The sequence below is a fragment of the Mustela erminea genome, chromosome 17, assembly GCF_009829155.1.
Source record: "Mustela erminea isolate mMusErm1 chromosome 17, mMusErm1.Pri, whole genome shotgun sequence".
NCBI classification, from domain to species: Eukaryota; Metazoa; Chordata; class Mammalia; order Carnivora; family Mustelidae; genus Mustela; species Mustela erminea.
Window position 1 is genome coordinate 11,938,415 of NC_045630.1, and position 16,732 is coordinate 11,955,146.

The 16,732-nt window shown below is 35.8% G+C and overlaps 1 protein-coding gene across 15 annotated transcripts in view; it reads left to right on the plus strand.

The window, feature by feature from the left end:
• The window catches only part of CDC42BPA (CDC42 binding protein kinase alpha), a 329,438-nt gene that overhangs the window by 236,240 nt on the left and 76,466 nt on the right, over positions 1–16,732 (plus strand). For all 15 annotated transcript variants that reach the window (XM_032317331.1, XM_032317316.1, XM_032317323.1 and 12 more), the window contains 2 exons: positions 3,231–3,336; positions 12,588–12,712. In XM_032317331.1, coding sequence (XP_032173222.1) covers positions 3,231–3,336; positions 12,588–12,712 — 231 coding nt within the window. The remainder of the gene's footprint in view (positions 1–3,230; positions 3,337–12,587; positions 12,713–16,732) is intronic.

A 16,732-nucleotide genomic window follows, 5' to 3' on the forward strand; every position in this document is an offset into this window, starting at 1 on the left:
GTTCCTTTTTCCACATCCTTGCCAACCCTTATTTCTTGTCATTTTTTTATGGTAGCCATTTTGACAAGTGTGAGGTGATATCTATCTCATTGTGGTTTTGACTTTCATTTCCCTGACGATCAGTGATGTTGAGCATCTTTTCATGTGTCTGCTGGCCATTTGTATGTTATCTTTAGAAAAATGTCTATTCAAGTCCTCTTCCCATTTTTTAGTTGGATTACTTGTTTTTTTTTATTGATTTGTATACATTCTTTGTATATTTTGGATTTTAATCTCTTATCAGATATGTCATTTGCAAATATCTTCTCCCATTCAGTAGGTTGCCTTTTCGTTTTAATGATGGTTTCCTTCACTGTGCAAGTTTTTTACCATGATAAAGTCCCAACAGTTTATTTTTGTTTTTGTTTCCCTTGTCTTAGGGGGCATATCTAAAAAAATGTTGCTCTGGCCAATGTCAGAGAAATTACTGCCTGTGTTCTCTTCTAAGAATTTTATCAGGTCTCACATTTAGAACTTTAATGCATTTTGAGTTCATTTTTGTGTATGGTGTGGGAAAGTGCTCCAGTTTCATACTTTAGCTTGTGGCTGTCCGGTTTTCCCAGCATCATTTATTGAAGAGATTGTATTTTCCCCATTGTATATTCTTGACTCCTTTCTCACAGATTAATTGGTAAGTGTGGATTTATTTCTGGAGTCTCTGTTCCATTGATCCGTGTGTTTATTTTTGTGTCCGTACCTTACTGCTTTAATTACCACAACTTTGTAGTCTCTGAAATTTTGTAGTATGCCTCTAGCTTGTTATTCTTCCTCAAGATTGCTTTGGCTGCTTGGGGTCTTTTGTAGTGCGATACAAATATTAGGATTACATGTTCTAGTTCTGTGAAACCTGCTGTTGCTACTTTCATGGGTATTGCACTGAATCTTGTAGATTGTTTTGGCTACTATGGACATTTTTGCAGTATTAATTATTTCAATCCATGAGTATGGACTATCTTTCCATTTGCTTATATCATCTTCAGTTTCTTTTGTAGTTTTCAGAGTACAGGTCTTTCACCACCTTGATTAAGTTTATTTCTAGCTATTTTATTTACTTTTTGGTGTGATTGTAAATGCAGTTATTTTCTTAATTCCTCCTTCTCCTACTTTGTTATTAGTGTATTAGTGAAATGCCACCAGTTTCTGGCTATTAATTTTGTATCCTGCAACTTTACGGATTTCATTTATTACTAATAGTTTTTTTAGTGGAGTCTTAAGGGCTTTCTAGTTATAGTATGTCATCTGCAAATAGTGACAGTTTAACTTCTTCCTTACCAGTATGGGTCCTCATATTCCTTTTTTTTTTTTTCTTTAATTGCTGTGGCTACAGCTTCTAGTACTGTGTTGAATCAAAGTGGTGAAAGTGGACACCCTCATCTTATTTCTGACCTTACAGGAGAAGTTCTCAGTTTTTCTTCATTATGGAGGATGTTAACTGTGGGGTTTTCATAGATGGCCTTTATTTTATTAAGGTGTGTTCCCTCTAAACCCACTTTGTTGAGGGTTTTAGCATGAATAGAAAGTTTAATTTTGTCATGTGATTTTTCTTCATCTTTTAAGATGACCACACAGTTTTTATCCTTTGTTTTCTTGATGTGGTATATGATACTGATTGATTTGTGTACATGGAACCATCCTTATATTCCAGAATAAATCCCATTTGATCATGCTGAATGATCCTTTCAATATATTGTTGAATGTGGTTTGCTGGTATTTTGTTGAACATTTTTATATCCATGTTCATCATGGGTACTGGCCTGTAGTTCTCTTTTTTTTTTAATGGTATCTTTGGTTTTGGTATCAGGGTAATGCTGGCCTTATAGAATGTATTTGGAAAATATCTATCGTCTTCTATTTTTTATAACAGTTTGAGAAGAGTTAGGTATTAACTCTTCATTAAATGTCTGGTGGCATTCACATGTTTAGCCATCTGGTCTTGGACTTTTATTTTGGGGAAGTGTTTTGATTACTGATTGAATTTTGTTACTAGTAATTGGTCTGTTCAGACTTTTTTGTTTCTTCCTGATTCAGTTTGGAAGATAGTATGTTTCTGGGAATTTATCCCAGAAAAGCTAGAAGTAGTTTGTCCAGTTTGTTGGCATATAATTTTTCATAGTATTCTCTTATCTTATATTTCTGTGGTTCAGTTCTCTTTTGTTTCTGATTTTATGTATTTGAGTCTTTTTTCTTGATAAGTCTGGGTGTAAGGGTTTATCTGTTCTGTTTATCTTTTCAAAGAACCAGTTCTTAGTTTCATTATAGGTTTTTTTAAAAAATCCCTATTTATTTCTGCTGTGATCTTTAAGATTTCCTTTCTTCTGCTCACCTTAGATTTCATTTGTCTTTTTTCCCCCAATTTAGGCATAAAGTTAAATTGTTTGTTTGAGCTTTTTATTTCTTGAATTGGCCTGTATCATTGGATATTTCCTTCTTAGAACTACTTTTGCTGTGTCAAAGATTTTGGACCATGAAGTTTTCATTTTTCATTTATCTTCTCGTATTTTTTTTTTAATTTATTTGATTTCTTCATTGACCCTTTGGTTGTTTAGAATATAAGAAGCCTCTTCATCTGCATTTCAACTCAGTGTTTGAAAACTGATTCCTCTTTGTCCATTAGGTGGTTTCCAAAAAGTCTGTTAGCACTGTGTTTACCTCTAAGGGTGAATCAATTGTGCTTCTCAGAACTATAATTTTAAATAAGTTTTATAATACTAAATTTGTTGTGTATGTATGCATATGTGTATAGGTAGGTACTTAGGTAAGAAGGAAGAAAGGGCTGAATATGTCAAGAGAATTATTGGAAATTTCACTGAGGGTTTGCTAACAATCTTGAGCTGAGTATAAGGAAACATGTTGGGGCCCATGTGTTCCCTTCTTTCCCTAACCTCTTGATTTTCCCATACTTTCTGGTACATATAAAACCAAATAAGGTGAGCACAGTCATGAAGTCTACAAATCACAGATGTCTTCTCAGATTTTCAAATGAAAAGCAAAGTAGCCATTGTTAGGCAGACAAGTCAGTGAATTGAAAGGAATGTGACTTTTAATTTTAAAGGGGAAGATTGGGATTTGGTATGTTTAAGATATGTAATTTTTCAGAATTAAAAACACATGGTACAGTAGCCAATCGAGGATATGTTATTTTAACTTTAATTCCGTTGCCTTTCTCCCCCTCTTATGTTTTGAATCGTTAGTCAAAGTGAAAGGGAAGAATTTGAAAATGAGTTCAAACAACAGTATGAACGAGAAAAAGTATTATTAACTGAAGAAAATAAAAAACTGACAAGTGAACTTGATAAGGTGAGTGATACAACCTAGTTTTTATTCCCTGAGCACATGCTAAATGTTCAGCACTTTGATAGAAATTGTAGATAATTTTGTATTTGATGGCCGGTTTGGGTTTAATATTTCTCCTTATACGTTGGGTTGGTACAGGCGAGTTTTCATCACAACAGTCTGTATGGGAGTTCTGGAGAGAGGGTTTTGCTTATCTCATCATATTCTTTGTCCCATTTATTTTTCAAGCCTCTGTTCTTTATTTCACTTTCCATCAACTCTCCACACTTTTCTCCCATATTTGGTACTTACTCTTTCCTGGTTGTTGGAGGTAAGGTGATCCTTGGCAAGAGCAGGAACATTTAAGCCAAACTGGAGAAGTTTTGACAACTCTATTGTCCTGTTCATGAGGGAAAACTAATAGCTAGAAATAATACTGTTGGTAGTTAGGAATCTAGAGAAACGAACTCTGCCTAAACCACTGTAGCTTGAATAAAGAGCAGAACCATTCAGCCAGATTTAGAACAAAATGTCAAATACTTAAAAGGAATAGTTTTCCGTTTAGTAGCAGATTTCTTGAACTGCCATTATTCTGCATTTCTTTCATCAGTTCTTAACAAACAGTTGTAAAAATTCTAATATTTTCTAGACGTTTTAATCTTATTTGTATTTAAGAATGTTTGGGTAATTGTGTTTTATAATAATTTCTAGGATTTTCCTCCAATAAAAGTATTTTGTTCAATTATTAGTTATTCCAATAAGAGACTGAAAGACCATGACTAAGTAGTCATAAAAGAGAGACTCTTTATTGTCTCTCTGTTTTCCCTTGTGTTCCCTTGTGTTCTTTCACTACTTTCCCCATGACTATTTCGTTCTTTATACATTTAATAATGACTTTGTTTGTTTGCTTGGAAAGTATTTGGGAAACAACTCCATTTGTCCATTTTGTAAAGTCTTATGGAACTTATATACACAGACACCGTGAGAAGTGGCTAGAGGTAGCAGAGACAGTAAGTAGTATGAATGTTTAAAGTATGAAAAATATGTGAAGGTGATCGTGTAATTCTTAGTTATTTCCACTAAAATAAAATAACAATATTTGAGTTTTATCCAAATAGGTCACATAATTGTTATTTCATGTGTTTGACTAATATGACTATAAAATTAAATATTATTTGTCTATTAGACAGAATTTAAGGTTCTTTTAAGAGTAACCTTGATGTAAGAAATGTAATTAAACTCTAGAAGGCCTCTGCATATAGTTTCTAAACAAACTACCTAGTAAAAAATGCATATAGTTCAAGAAAAATTATATTACTTAATAATCAGTTTGTATGTAGAGCAAATCTTGTATTCACCCCTTGGTTTTATTTTATTAGTAACCATAAAGTTCTACTGAGTTTATATCAGAAATACATATTTGGAGAGAATTTGTGAGCAATACTCTTATGATTGTGATGAGATGCAAAGAATAAAAATAAAAGCCTGTCTCCTAAGTTAATAAAAATAGGACATTACCTTTTCTTGCTAAATTGAAACGTATGATGAAGGATGAGTAGAACTTTGAGAGCAAATTCATATGGTAGGGTAATATTTAATGACAAATGATAACAAGGAATTATTTATTCCCAGAGAAATAGAGATGGATCTGGGTTCTGCTGCCTTTTAAGTCTCTTCCCTACTTTTGCTCCTTTTACAGCCTTTGCTTCTCTTCCTCTTTAACTCTCAGTTCACCGTGATTAAGCCTCTTCACTGTTTCTTTCTGTTCATTCATTCTCTGGTTTAATTTGAACCGTGTTTCTTCATTAAGAGGGATAACCAGAGAATACTTTTGTCATTGCTATACCAGCTCTTCTGTCTGGGACCTGAGTGAAGAGAGCTGAATTTCTTCTCAACAGAACTTCTAGTATAGAAGCTAGAAAGCAACTATTATGTTAATTTTGAAATTTATTTAATTAATACTATGACTAGATTCTCATATTCACATTTTTAAACTCCAAAAATTAAAAAAATTTTTTAAAGATTTTATACAGAGAGAGAGAGATCACAAGTAGGCAGAGAGTCAGGCAGAGAGAGAGAGGAGGAAGCAGGATCCCCACCGAGCAGAGAGCCCAGTGCGGGGCTCAATCCCAGAACCCTGGGATCATGAGCCGAAGGCAGAGGCTTTAACCCACTGAGCCACCCAGGCGCCCCCAAAAATTAAAATTTTGAAAGAAATTAAAAAGGACTACCAGAGTGACTCAACCAGTTAAGCATAAGACTCTGATTTCAGCTCAGGTCATGATCCTCAGGGTTCATGAGATCAAGCTCAGACTCAGGCTCCATGCTGGACATGGAGCCTACTTGGGATTCTGTCTCTCCCCCTACCCCTTACCCCACACCTGCCCCTACCCCACTGCTCATGCTCTCTCTCTCAAAAAAAAAAAAAAAAAAAAAAAGGGAAAAAGAAAAGAAATTGAAAAAAAAGTTTGTTGATATTTTCAGAAGTCTCATAAGTTTCACTTTTTTTTTCTTTTTTTTTTTTTTGAGAGCGAGCACACACAAGTCAGGGGTGGAGGAGCAGTGAAGGGCAAAGGGAGAAAGAGAATATTAAGCAGGCTCCATGCCCAGCACAGAGCCCAGTGAGGGTGGGGCTTGATCTCATGACCTGAGATGATGATCTGAGCCAAAATCAAGGGTTGGATGCTTAACTGACTGATCCACCCAGGTACTCTTTTAAGTTTCACTTTTTATTAAAAGATAACTTATTGTAAATAAAATTAACCATGTATGTTAGGGAGGGAAAGTAAATGGCTTCCCATAAAGAAAAATATTATTTGTACCCTGTTCTTAAATTATTAAACAAAAAGTCTAAATTATAAAAATTATATAAAGTTACCCATTATCTCATTACCACAAAACAAATATTTTAACTTTATATGTTCCTTCCAGGTTTTGTTTGTATAAATAGTTACGTAGGTGCAGTCATACATGCATTCCATTTTCTAATATGCCTTTCACTTAAAATGTCATGATCATGTTTCCGTATTCTGTACTATACTGTACTATGCTATTCCATATTATAAGCCAGATATGTCAAGGTACAAATAGTAAAATCTTCTAATTCCCAAAATAAGCAAAATGAACAAATACTTGGGTAGACTTTACTAAGTGCAGATCCTCTTCTAAGTTATTTTATATATATAATTTAATCCTCACAAAAACTCTGTGAGGTATACACTATTACTCTTGCCATTTTATGGATGAGGAAACTGAGGCAGAGGGAGGGGGATGAGACTCCTTTCCTAATCAGAGGACCCAGGAGTGGCCAGATGGAATTTGAACACATGCAGTCTGGCTCTGCTTTTATTTAGGAATAATGAAAAGATTAGCATTTCTCTAATACTGAACAAAGTCTACTTAAAACTACTTATAACTATTGTAACATGGTCTTGCAAAAGCTGTGTTTCTTCTCCTTCCTGCAGATATCTAGCTGACATCACTCACAGATTAGTTGGAAGGACTGTCAAAAGCAATAGTAATGAAAAGTAATGTGTTGTATTAATTAGTAAAGACATTGCATCTGCAAAAAATTTTTCAAAGATAGCTGGTAGACTTCTGTCTATGCTAACATGAAGAGATTGATGAATCCTCTCAAGAAAAAAAATTTCAAAGTGTACATAACTGTCAAAAAACAACCATTTCAGAGCTCTGGGAATTAACCAGAGGATGACCACTACAGAACATTGCTGAGATAAATGAAGGAAAATCTAATGGAGAGATGTACACGGTTAATGGATCAAAAAACTTGGAATTGTTAGGACCTCAAGTCTCCTCTACTGTATACATTTAGGGAAATCCCCATCAAAATTCTGATAAGACTTTTTTGTTGGAATTGAGAAGCTTATCCTTGAATTTATTTGGGAATATAAAAGACCTATAATAGCCTTTTGCAACAAAGTTGGAGGATTTACCTGACAATCTTTTGAAACTTACTGGTAGTTTTGGTATTATGGAACCATAGTGTAATGGTCTAAAAATAAACCCTCATATTTGTGGCCAATTGATTTTCAGCAAAAGTGCAAAGCAATTCATTGGGAGAAGGATAATCTTTTCAACAAATGGTGCTGCAACACTTGGATATCCATGTGAAAAATTAAATTCTTATACCATATAAAAACATTAACTTAAAGTGGATCATAAAGTGAAACATAAGAGATAAACGTAGAAGAAAATTTTCACAATTTAGGGTTAGTCAAAGATTTCATCTATATAAATCAAAAGTATAAACCATGAGAGAAAAATAATGATAAATTGTATTTCATTACAATTTAAATACAACATTAAGAAAAGTAAAGGACATACACAGATAAGGAAGAAACATTTGCAAATCATTTACCTAATAAGAAACACATTCAAAATATAGAAAGAACTTAAAACCCAATAATAAATAATGCAAACAACCCTGTGAAAAAATAGGGGAAAATTTTGAATGGACATTTCATGAAAGATTGATGAATGACAAGCAAGTGAAAAGATGTTCAATATCATTAGGAAAGTGTGAGCTAAAACCACAGGTACATAGAGCTATACACCATCAAGAATGAGTGGAATCAACAAGAGTGACCATACCAACTGTTGGCAAGGATGTGGAGGAACTAGAACTCTACACTGCTTGTGGGAGCATCAGGTGGTTATATAGTCACTTTAGAAAATAGTTTAAGAAATTCTCAAAAGGTAAGCATACCCTTACCACATGACCCAGAAATTCCTGGAGATATTTAAGAAAACTGAAAACAGAGTCCTTCTAAGGACTTTTGTATGCATGTGCATAGCATCATTATTCGCAATACCAAACAACTGTAAACAGTCCCAATGCTCATCATCTAGTGAGTGAATGAGCAAATGAAGTTTACTGTTACCCATATAATAGAATACTACTCAGCTGAAAAAAGGAGGGAATTTCTGATACTATGGTTGAACCTCAATATTTTGGGGAGTGAAAGACAAAAAACCTACATATTGTATGATTTCATTGGTATTAAATTTCTTGGAAAAGCAAAAGTATAAAAACAGAAAACAGATCACCGATGCTTGGAACTCAGTTTGGGAGCTAGGACTGACTGCAAACCAGCAGTGGGGAAATTTCTCCTGTACCAAAATTAGATTGTGGTGATTGTTTCATAGCTGTATAAGTTTATTAAAAATCCTTGAACCATTACCCTTCTAATGGATAAATTCTATTGTATGTAAATTATATCTGTCAAAAGAACTTTTTCAGAGGTTAAGTGGCACACCTTGAGGTACAGAACTGAAATCCCTTATTATCAACAGGTATATAGAGTATGTGTTGGCATCAATAGCTTCTCTGGACCCCATTGCCTTCTGAGAAGACAATGAGGTTGGAGGTAGGATTAAACAGGGAATTACAGCTGTGCTTCTTTGGTAGAGGGGGAGAAATAAAGCTGTACTGTGACTTGTGCCAAAAAATGTCTATGTTTCACATAAGTACTGGCCAAAAACTGAGAACAACCCTGGGTCATTAGGATTCCTGATCAATTTAGATGGGGGAATTGGCCCACTGTGACCTATGGCCAGATCCAGCCCTGAGACTGTTTCTTTATGACCCATGAATTAAGAAGAATTTTTACATATCTTTTTTTTTTTTTTAAAGATCTTATTTATTTATTTGACAGAGATGACAAGTAGGCAGAGAGGCAGGCAGAGAGAGAGGAGGAAGCAGGCTCTCCACGGAGCAGAGAGCCCAGTGGGGGGCTCGATCCCAGGACCCTGGGATCATGACCTGAGCCAAAGGCAGAGGCTTTAACCCACTGAGCCACCCAGGCACCCCTTTACATATCTTTTAAATAAGTTTTTCTAAGAATAAGATGTGATGGAGCCCATGCCTGGCCCACAAAGCCAAAAATATATACTATCTAACGCATTGGAAAGTTTGCAGACCCTTGACTTAGAACATGTTTTACCCTGTATTAGTAACTGAGTTAAACATACGCACACATACGTATATATGTATGCAAATATATATATACACATATTCACAAACGCATATGTATGTGTAAAGACATTTATTGTAAGGAATTTGCTCACCTGATTATGGAGGCTGACAAGTCCCAACATCTGTAGTTTGTAGTCTGGAGACCCAGGAAGAGCTGCTCTTTCAGTAAGAGTGCAAAAGCAGGAAAAACCAACCTCCTAGTTTGAAGGCATGTAGGCAGGAGAAATTCCCTCCTATTCATCTTACTCCTTAGGGTCAACCTTTTTATTCTCCAGGACTTTGGCTGACTGGTTGGGTCTACTGTGTTAGGGAGGGTAGTCTGCTTTATTCAGTCTCTTGATTCAAATGTTCATCTCATCCAGAGACACCTTCACAGACACACAGTAATGTCTGATCATGTGTGTTGCCATCCTGCGCCCAGTAGGTTAACACAGAAAATTAATCACCTGACCACTCATCCCCACAAACTTGTAAATAGCTTTTCTAGGAAAAACCCATCTTCTTCAGGTTGAGTAATCAAAAAGAAATGAACACAGGAGCACAATATTTCTATAAACATACCCAAAAGCAAGAAAAGAATAGTAATAACTAATGCAGATTGAGCATTTACCAGAAAACTGTCACCATGAAATAAAAATTGAATGTAATTATTTTATCACAAATTTTTAAAAACTTATTAAAGCAGGAACTTGTGCTTCTGACTATGACAGATTAGTTTATATCATACCCACCACCTCACCAAGAACTGGATTTTTTTAAAAATTGCCTTAATATGGTAGGACTATTTCCTACAGTATTTATTTGTGGAAGGCATTAGGGAGAAAAGAAGGCAGCCGTCATGACTGACCAAGATCCTGCAGAGGAGTAATGCAAGGAGATGAGCCCAGCACTCAATGCTATTTTTTCCCTTGAGGCATTTGCTGATACGAAAGCAGTAGCTGAAGATCCAGGAAGCTGAGCACAGTATTCCACAGCCACACAAGTTTGAAGAGTTGAATACAAGCTTTCAGTTGGACTCATTGAAAGGCTACATTTTAGGAATATGAGTGAACCAGAAAGAGATGAAACCTCTCACTGACTGAAACCTAGCCTCCAAGTAACTCAATACCTGACCTATCTTGAGTCTAAATGCCTGCCAGAAGTAAAGGTAAATACTCTCTGCAGGAAAATGCTATACAAAGTGTCCAATTACCCCTAAAATTTGTATACAAAATGTGTGGCATACATTAAAATAGTTACCATGCATCCCAGGAGATAAAACTAAATCAGTGAAAACCAAGAGTAAAAATATAATAGCAAAAACAAAATAAGGAAAGAAAAAATGAAAAAAATTAGTTTGTATAAGCAAGCCCACAGGGATTCCCATCAGAATTTTCATAAATGAGATTTTAAAATAACTGTATGATAGAAAATGAAAGACACAAAGAATTTAAGCAGGTAACTGGAATATATACAAAAGAGTCAAATAGAACATCTAGAAGTGAAAACTAAAATAACCAAAATACCCAATAGAAGATTTTAACAACAGACTGGAAAGAGCTGAAGAGAACAGTGAATAAGTAAAAAAATTTTGGACTAAAGTATGGGTAGAGATTAAAAAGGATGGATATACATAAAAGATGATAAAGATGAAGGGGACATGACTAAAGGATCTGATGTACAAATACTTGCTTTCCTAGGTGGAGAGGATGGTCTGTGACATAACACAGTATTTGAGGAATTAATGGCCCATAATTTTCCAAAACTTATGAGAAACATTTAGGTACAAATTCAAGGAATGCCACAAACCCTAAAGGTGGTAAATAGAAATTAAATCACGCTTAGAGACATCATAGAAAAACCGCTGAAAACCAGCAACCAAAGAAAGTCCTGAAAGCAGCCGGAGAAGAAAATCACATTATATTCAAATGAGTAAAAGTTAAACTGAAGCTTGACTTCCCAATAGAAAAAAATGAAATCCAAAAAGGGATCAAAACGGAATAAAACGGAATGACATTTTCAAAGTGCTGGAGGATAATTGCCAATGTGGAATATCCTATGCAGCAAAAAATGATTTTCAAAAATGAAAGCAGAAATTAGGACTACAGAAAACTTTTCAGGACAACCTGTTTTCTTCTACAAATAAATTACAAGAAAAATAAAAGTGCTGGAGGGGAACTGCTATGGACAGAATGTGTTCCTCCAAAATTTGCATGTTGAAACCTACCCCTCAGTGTGATTGTAGGAGGAGATGTTGCCTTTGGGAGGTGATTAGGTAGTGAGGTGGAGCGCTCATGGTGGGATTATCATCCTTATGAAAGCAACCCTGGAGAGCCCCTCAAACCTTCCACCCCCTGAGGACGCAGCCAAAGACCACCATCTGTGAACCAACAACAGACATCACCAGACACTGAATCTGCTGGCACCTTGATCTTGGACTCTCTGGTCCCTAGACTGTGAGAAATAAATGCTTCATATTTGAACTATCCAATCTCTGGTATTCTAGTATAGGGGCCCGAATGGACCCCTAGAGTCTATAAATAAAAGAGACTTACAAGATACAGGAACCATTAAGCTGTGGTTACTTGTTAGTATCATGATTCAATATGATAAACTGTTAAGCTTTTTGATATTTCGAGATAACTAAAAATTTGAATAGTTACTACCTATGTGATGATATAAGGAAACTCATTAAATTTTTAAAGTATAATTATATTGTTATCTTTTGAAAGAGAGAGCCTTATTTGCAAGAGATATACACAGAAATATATATGGGTAAAATTATAGGTGTCTGGTATTCACTTCAGAATAATTCAGGAAGAAGGGATAAGAAGACAGGATGCAAATGAAATGACTGGCATTGTTGAAGTTGGCCGTGGGCTCATGTGAGCTAACTTATACTGTCCATTTTTCTATATACTTGAAATTCTATATAAGATTTTATTTTAAGAAGAGGACGACATGGAGACATTTACAGACAAAGAAAACAAAACAAAACAAAACAAAAATGAGAGATGTTGTTACTGGTTGAACCTGGGGAGTTTTGAGGCAACTGGAGAAAGTTCACAAATGTAAGAATTCAGAATAGGGAGTAAGGGGAAAGCAAAGGCAGAGGAGAATTCAGAATATTTGATGTTACCAAATTCAGTGACCAGAAGGGTATATAATAAGAAATAGGAAGACAAGCATTTTTTAGTGGAATATGGTAAGTAATCAGATTTAACAGGCAGCATCTGAGCACCTTGCATTCCTGTTCCTGAAAGTCACATGTATCTTCAAGTGTCTTAAAACTGTCTTTCAGCTCACAACTTTGTATGAGAACTTAAGTATGCGCAACCAGCAGTTAGAAGAAGAGGTAAAAGACCTAGCAGACAAGAAAGAATCTGTTGCACATTGGGAAGCACAAATCACAGAAATAATTCAGTGGTGAGTGCTCTTTTTAAATGTGTTTTTTGTGGGTGATTTGAACATATGGCGAAGTTTTCATGAATTCCAGTTGAAAAATGTTTCCCTGAAGAACATAATTTTATTAATGGCCTGTTATTTATTATTGATCTGCTTCCTTCTGTATTTTCTCTTATGTTCTTCTTTTCCCCAGCTGCAGCAAGTATCCGATGTCAACTCTCCACAGCTTCATTGAAAGCTGTTATTTCTAAGAAAAGAAAATGTTATATTAAGACGGTTGGTCCTTAAATAACCGAAGAAAATCATTCACTAGCTATAGGTTCCTTTCTAAGAACAAAATTGCTATATTTGTAATTATTTTAAGAAATAGCCTAGAGAAAAATTTCGAACCTGAAGATATGCCGTCATCTTCTTTCATAATTACAAAAGGTTGATGCACATGTCACCATAAAAACGCAAATGATTACAGTTTCATTTTATTAACTATTCTTTAAGTTCTTATGATTCAATGTAGAATGAATTACCTTAGTGACTTTTCACATTCATTATTTCATCAAATATTTCTGGTATTTATAAAAATGTGTATATTTCTATAAAACATGAAGGAAATTGAACACAACAGGGACTTTATTTTCTAAGGAAAACATATTTTTTAGATTTTTATAGTTACTTTTCAACTTTCTTATTCTTTTTGGCACATGGATGTTTAATTTTATGAAAACTAGTTTCTTTATGGATATAGACCAATCATTTGGGAATTTTAGTTTCTTGTAATCTTATTTTGGTTCTTTAAGCATTTTTTCCATTTTCCTACTTATTGCAGACTAACAGCCTCCATCTTAAGTCAGAAGTGGATAAACACTGTCTTTTTAAGTGATCTTACCCAAATAACTCAAGTATTTTGATATAGACTGAACTACAGAGCTCTTATGTTCATTCATTTTGGCTTATGAATGTGACTCTACAGTGCATAGCTAAATGAAAATGCCCAAATTGAAGAAATTGTTTGTGTCCCAAACAGTATAGTACCATTAATGGTTCATTAATGTTAAATTTATGTCCTTTTCATCAAATCTGCATTTCTGAAGCAAATTCATTCTAGTCTTTAGCCAAGTTTATAGTATCAAAAATTTATAACTCAGTTATTAATTAACCAAATGTATAATTAAACTATTGCTAAAAATGACTTGATAGAAGAAAAAGATGATCTGGCCAAAGCCCCAGTTCCTAGACTGCTGATCTTTTCCAGCAATAGACATGATGGGTTCAGATGTAATGGGAAGTGTTTCTACTAAAGTAAAGCGGCTTTATTTTTTTTTAAGATTTTATTTATTTATTTGACAGAGAGACAGTGAGAGAGGGAACATAAGCAGGGGGAGTGGGAGAGGGAGAAGCAGCCTCCCTGCTGATCCAGGACCCTGGGATCATGACCTGAGCTGAAGGCAGATGCTTAATGACTGAGCCACCCAGGAATCCCAGTAAAGAAGTTTTAAATGTAGATTCTCTGGAAAAGGGTTAGTAGGAAGTATTAAGGTGAAAGTTTTTACATGATACCATGAAACACTCATTTTAGGCTTTTCACATTCAAGTGAAATGTGCAGAAGAAATCAGGAATGCAAGCAAATCAGTTTGCATAAAGCTGTTATTTAGAAATGGGCTAATATATTAGGGTACCTGGGTGTCTCAGTCAGTTAAGTGTTCACCTCTTGGATTCAGCTCAGATCATGATCTCAGGGTCGTGAGACTGAGCATGCTGTCAGACTCCACACACTTAGCACAGAGTCTGCTTGAGATTCTCTTTCTCCCTTGGCCCTTCCTCCTGCTTGTACTCTAAATAAATAAATAAAATCTAATATATATATATATATATATATATATATATATATATATATATACACACACACACACACACTACGGTATTAGATAACTAATTAATAAAATCTAATAAGGTAAAAGTAAAAGGTATACTCCCTGATCTCAGAGTTCTTACCTACTTGAATGTTTAATCTGAGACATTCTGTCCCTGCTTAACAAGGCAAGAATCTCAGAGTCTTTCGAGTTTTTCAGTCTTGCTATATTAAAAAAAGAAGGAATGCTGGAGACAGGAAGATGGTGGTGGAGTAGAAGGGCCCTAGGCTTACCTTGGCCCACAAATACAACTAGATAACTGATGAATTATACTAAAACCCCCCAGAAACTGGACCGAAGACTGACAAAACAAACTCCACATTTAAAGAGAGAGAAGAGACCACATTGAAGAAGGTAGGAAGTGTGGAGGCATGGTTAAGGGAAGAAACAAATCCTGACTGTTGCAGAGGAGAGGTACCCATAGTCACAGAGAAGGGCAAGAGGGAGGAACACACAGCACAAGGAGAACACACTACCCATAGCCATTGTCTTGAAAATGAGAGAGGTTAAATTTCATGAGTTCTTGGAACCAGCAGGAATTGAAGACTGGAGTTTTAGAGGTCAGCAGGCTTGGCTGAAATAGAACCTGGAGAGTACTGCACTGCTCTTGGAAAGAAGGCAGGCAAACAACCCAGGGGCAGATGGCGTGGAAACAGCAATCTGAAGAGTGCCTGGGCACACAGCAGGGAGGTTATTTGTTCTTCTTGGAGTGTAGCCCAGAGAGACCGCATTCATGGAGAGACCTCTCTCAGAACAAAAGGAACTGGTGGCACCATTTCTCTCCCTGGCCCCTCAGCGTAAACACAAGGCCACCTGTAGGAAGATACTGGCTGCCTAACTTGGCTCTACCAAGTCCCACCCCCAGCTGCTCTGGTAGAACTGCCCTTCTCGGTCACACTTACCTTAGCTGTAGTGTGGTGCCCCCTCTCCCCAAAGACTAGCACAAACCCTTGCCCATACTATGTCTCCTGACCAGGCAATTTTACAGGGTCTCCAGTCCAGTGGAGGTGGTGATAGGTCTCATTTCACAAGCAGACCAAAGCAAACATAGTGAAAACTTATTACATTCAGGCCAGGGATCAAACACTGCCCACAGCAGGCAAGGAGACCCTCTGTAGACGACTGGCTTGAAGGACAGAGCAACCAAAATACAATAACAGAGCACAAGCAGCACACACTGGAGACACTCTCTAATGTATCAGGCCCTGGGCATGACATGACCCCTTTTTCATAAGGCCATTACTCTCAGGAGCAGGAGACATAACTGACTTTTCTAACATAGAGAAGAAGGCAGAGACTTAAAAAAAAAATGAGAAGGCAGAAGAATTTATCCTAAATGAAAGAACAAGATGAAGCCATGGCCAGAAATCTAAGCAAAATAGATACAAATAATATGTCTGATGGAAACTTTAAAGCAATGATCATAAAGATACTCAGTGGACTTCAGAAAACCATGGAGGACATCCACTGAGACCCTTACCACAACGATAAAAGTTTAAAAAAGAATTAGGAGGAGTGCAATAAACATGATTAGAAACACACTTGATACAATGAACAGCAGGCTGGAAGAAGTAGAGGAATGAATTAATGACCCAGAAGTCAAGGTAATGCAAATCAGTGAAGCTGAACAAAAGAAAGAAGAATTACACAAAATGAAAATAGACTTAGGGAACTCAGTGACTCCATCAAATGTAATAAAATTTGTATTTTTGGAGTCCCAGAGGAAGAAGAGCTAGAATGGGGGATTGAAAATTTATTTGAAGAAATAATAGCAATAAACTTCCCTAATCTAGGGAAGGAAACAAACATGCAGATCCAGGAAGCAGAGAGAACTCCCATCAAAATCAACAAAAGCAGGCCCACACCAAGACAGATTGTGACTGAATTTGCAAAATAAACTGTTAAGGAAAAAATCTTAAAAGCAGCAAGACAAAAAGAAGTCAGTAACATATAAAGGAAAACCCATAAGGCTTGCAGGAGATTTTTCAACAGAAACTTGGCAAGGCAGAAGGGAGTGATAATGATATATTCCAAGTGCTGAGTGGGAAAAATCTGCAACCAAAAACCTAGAGTAAGGATACTCTACCCAGCAAGATTCTCATTCAGAATAGAAGGAGAGATAAAGAGTTTCCC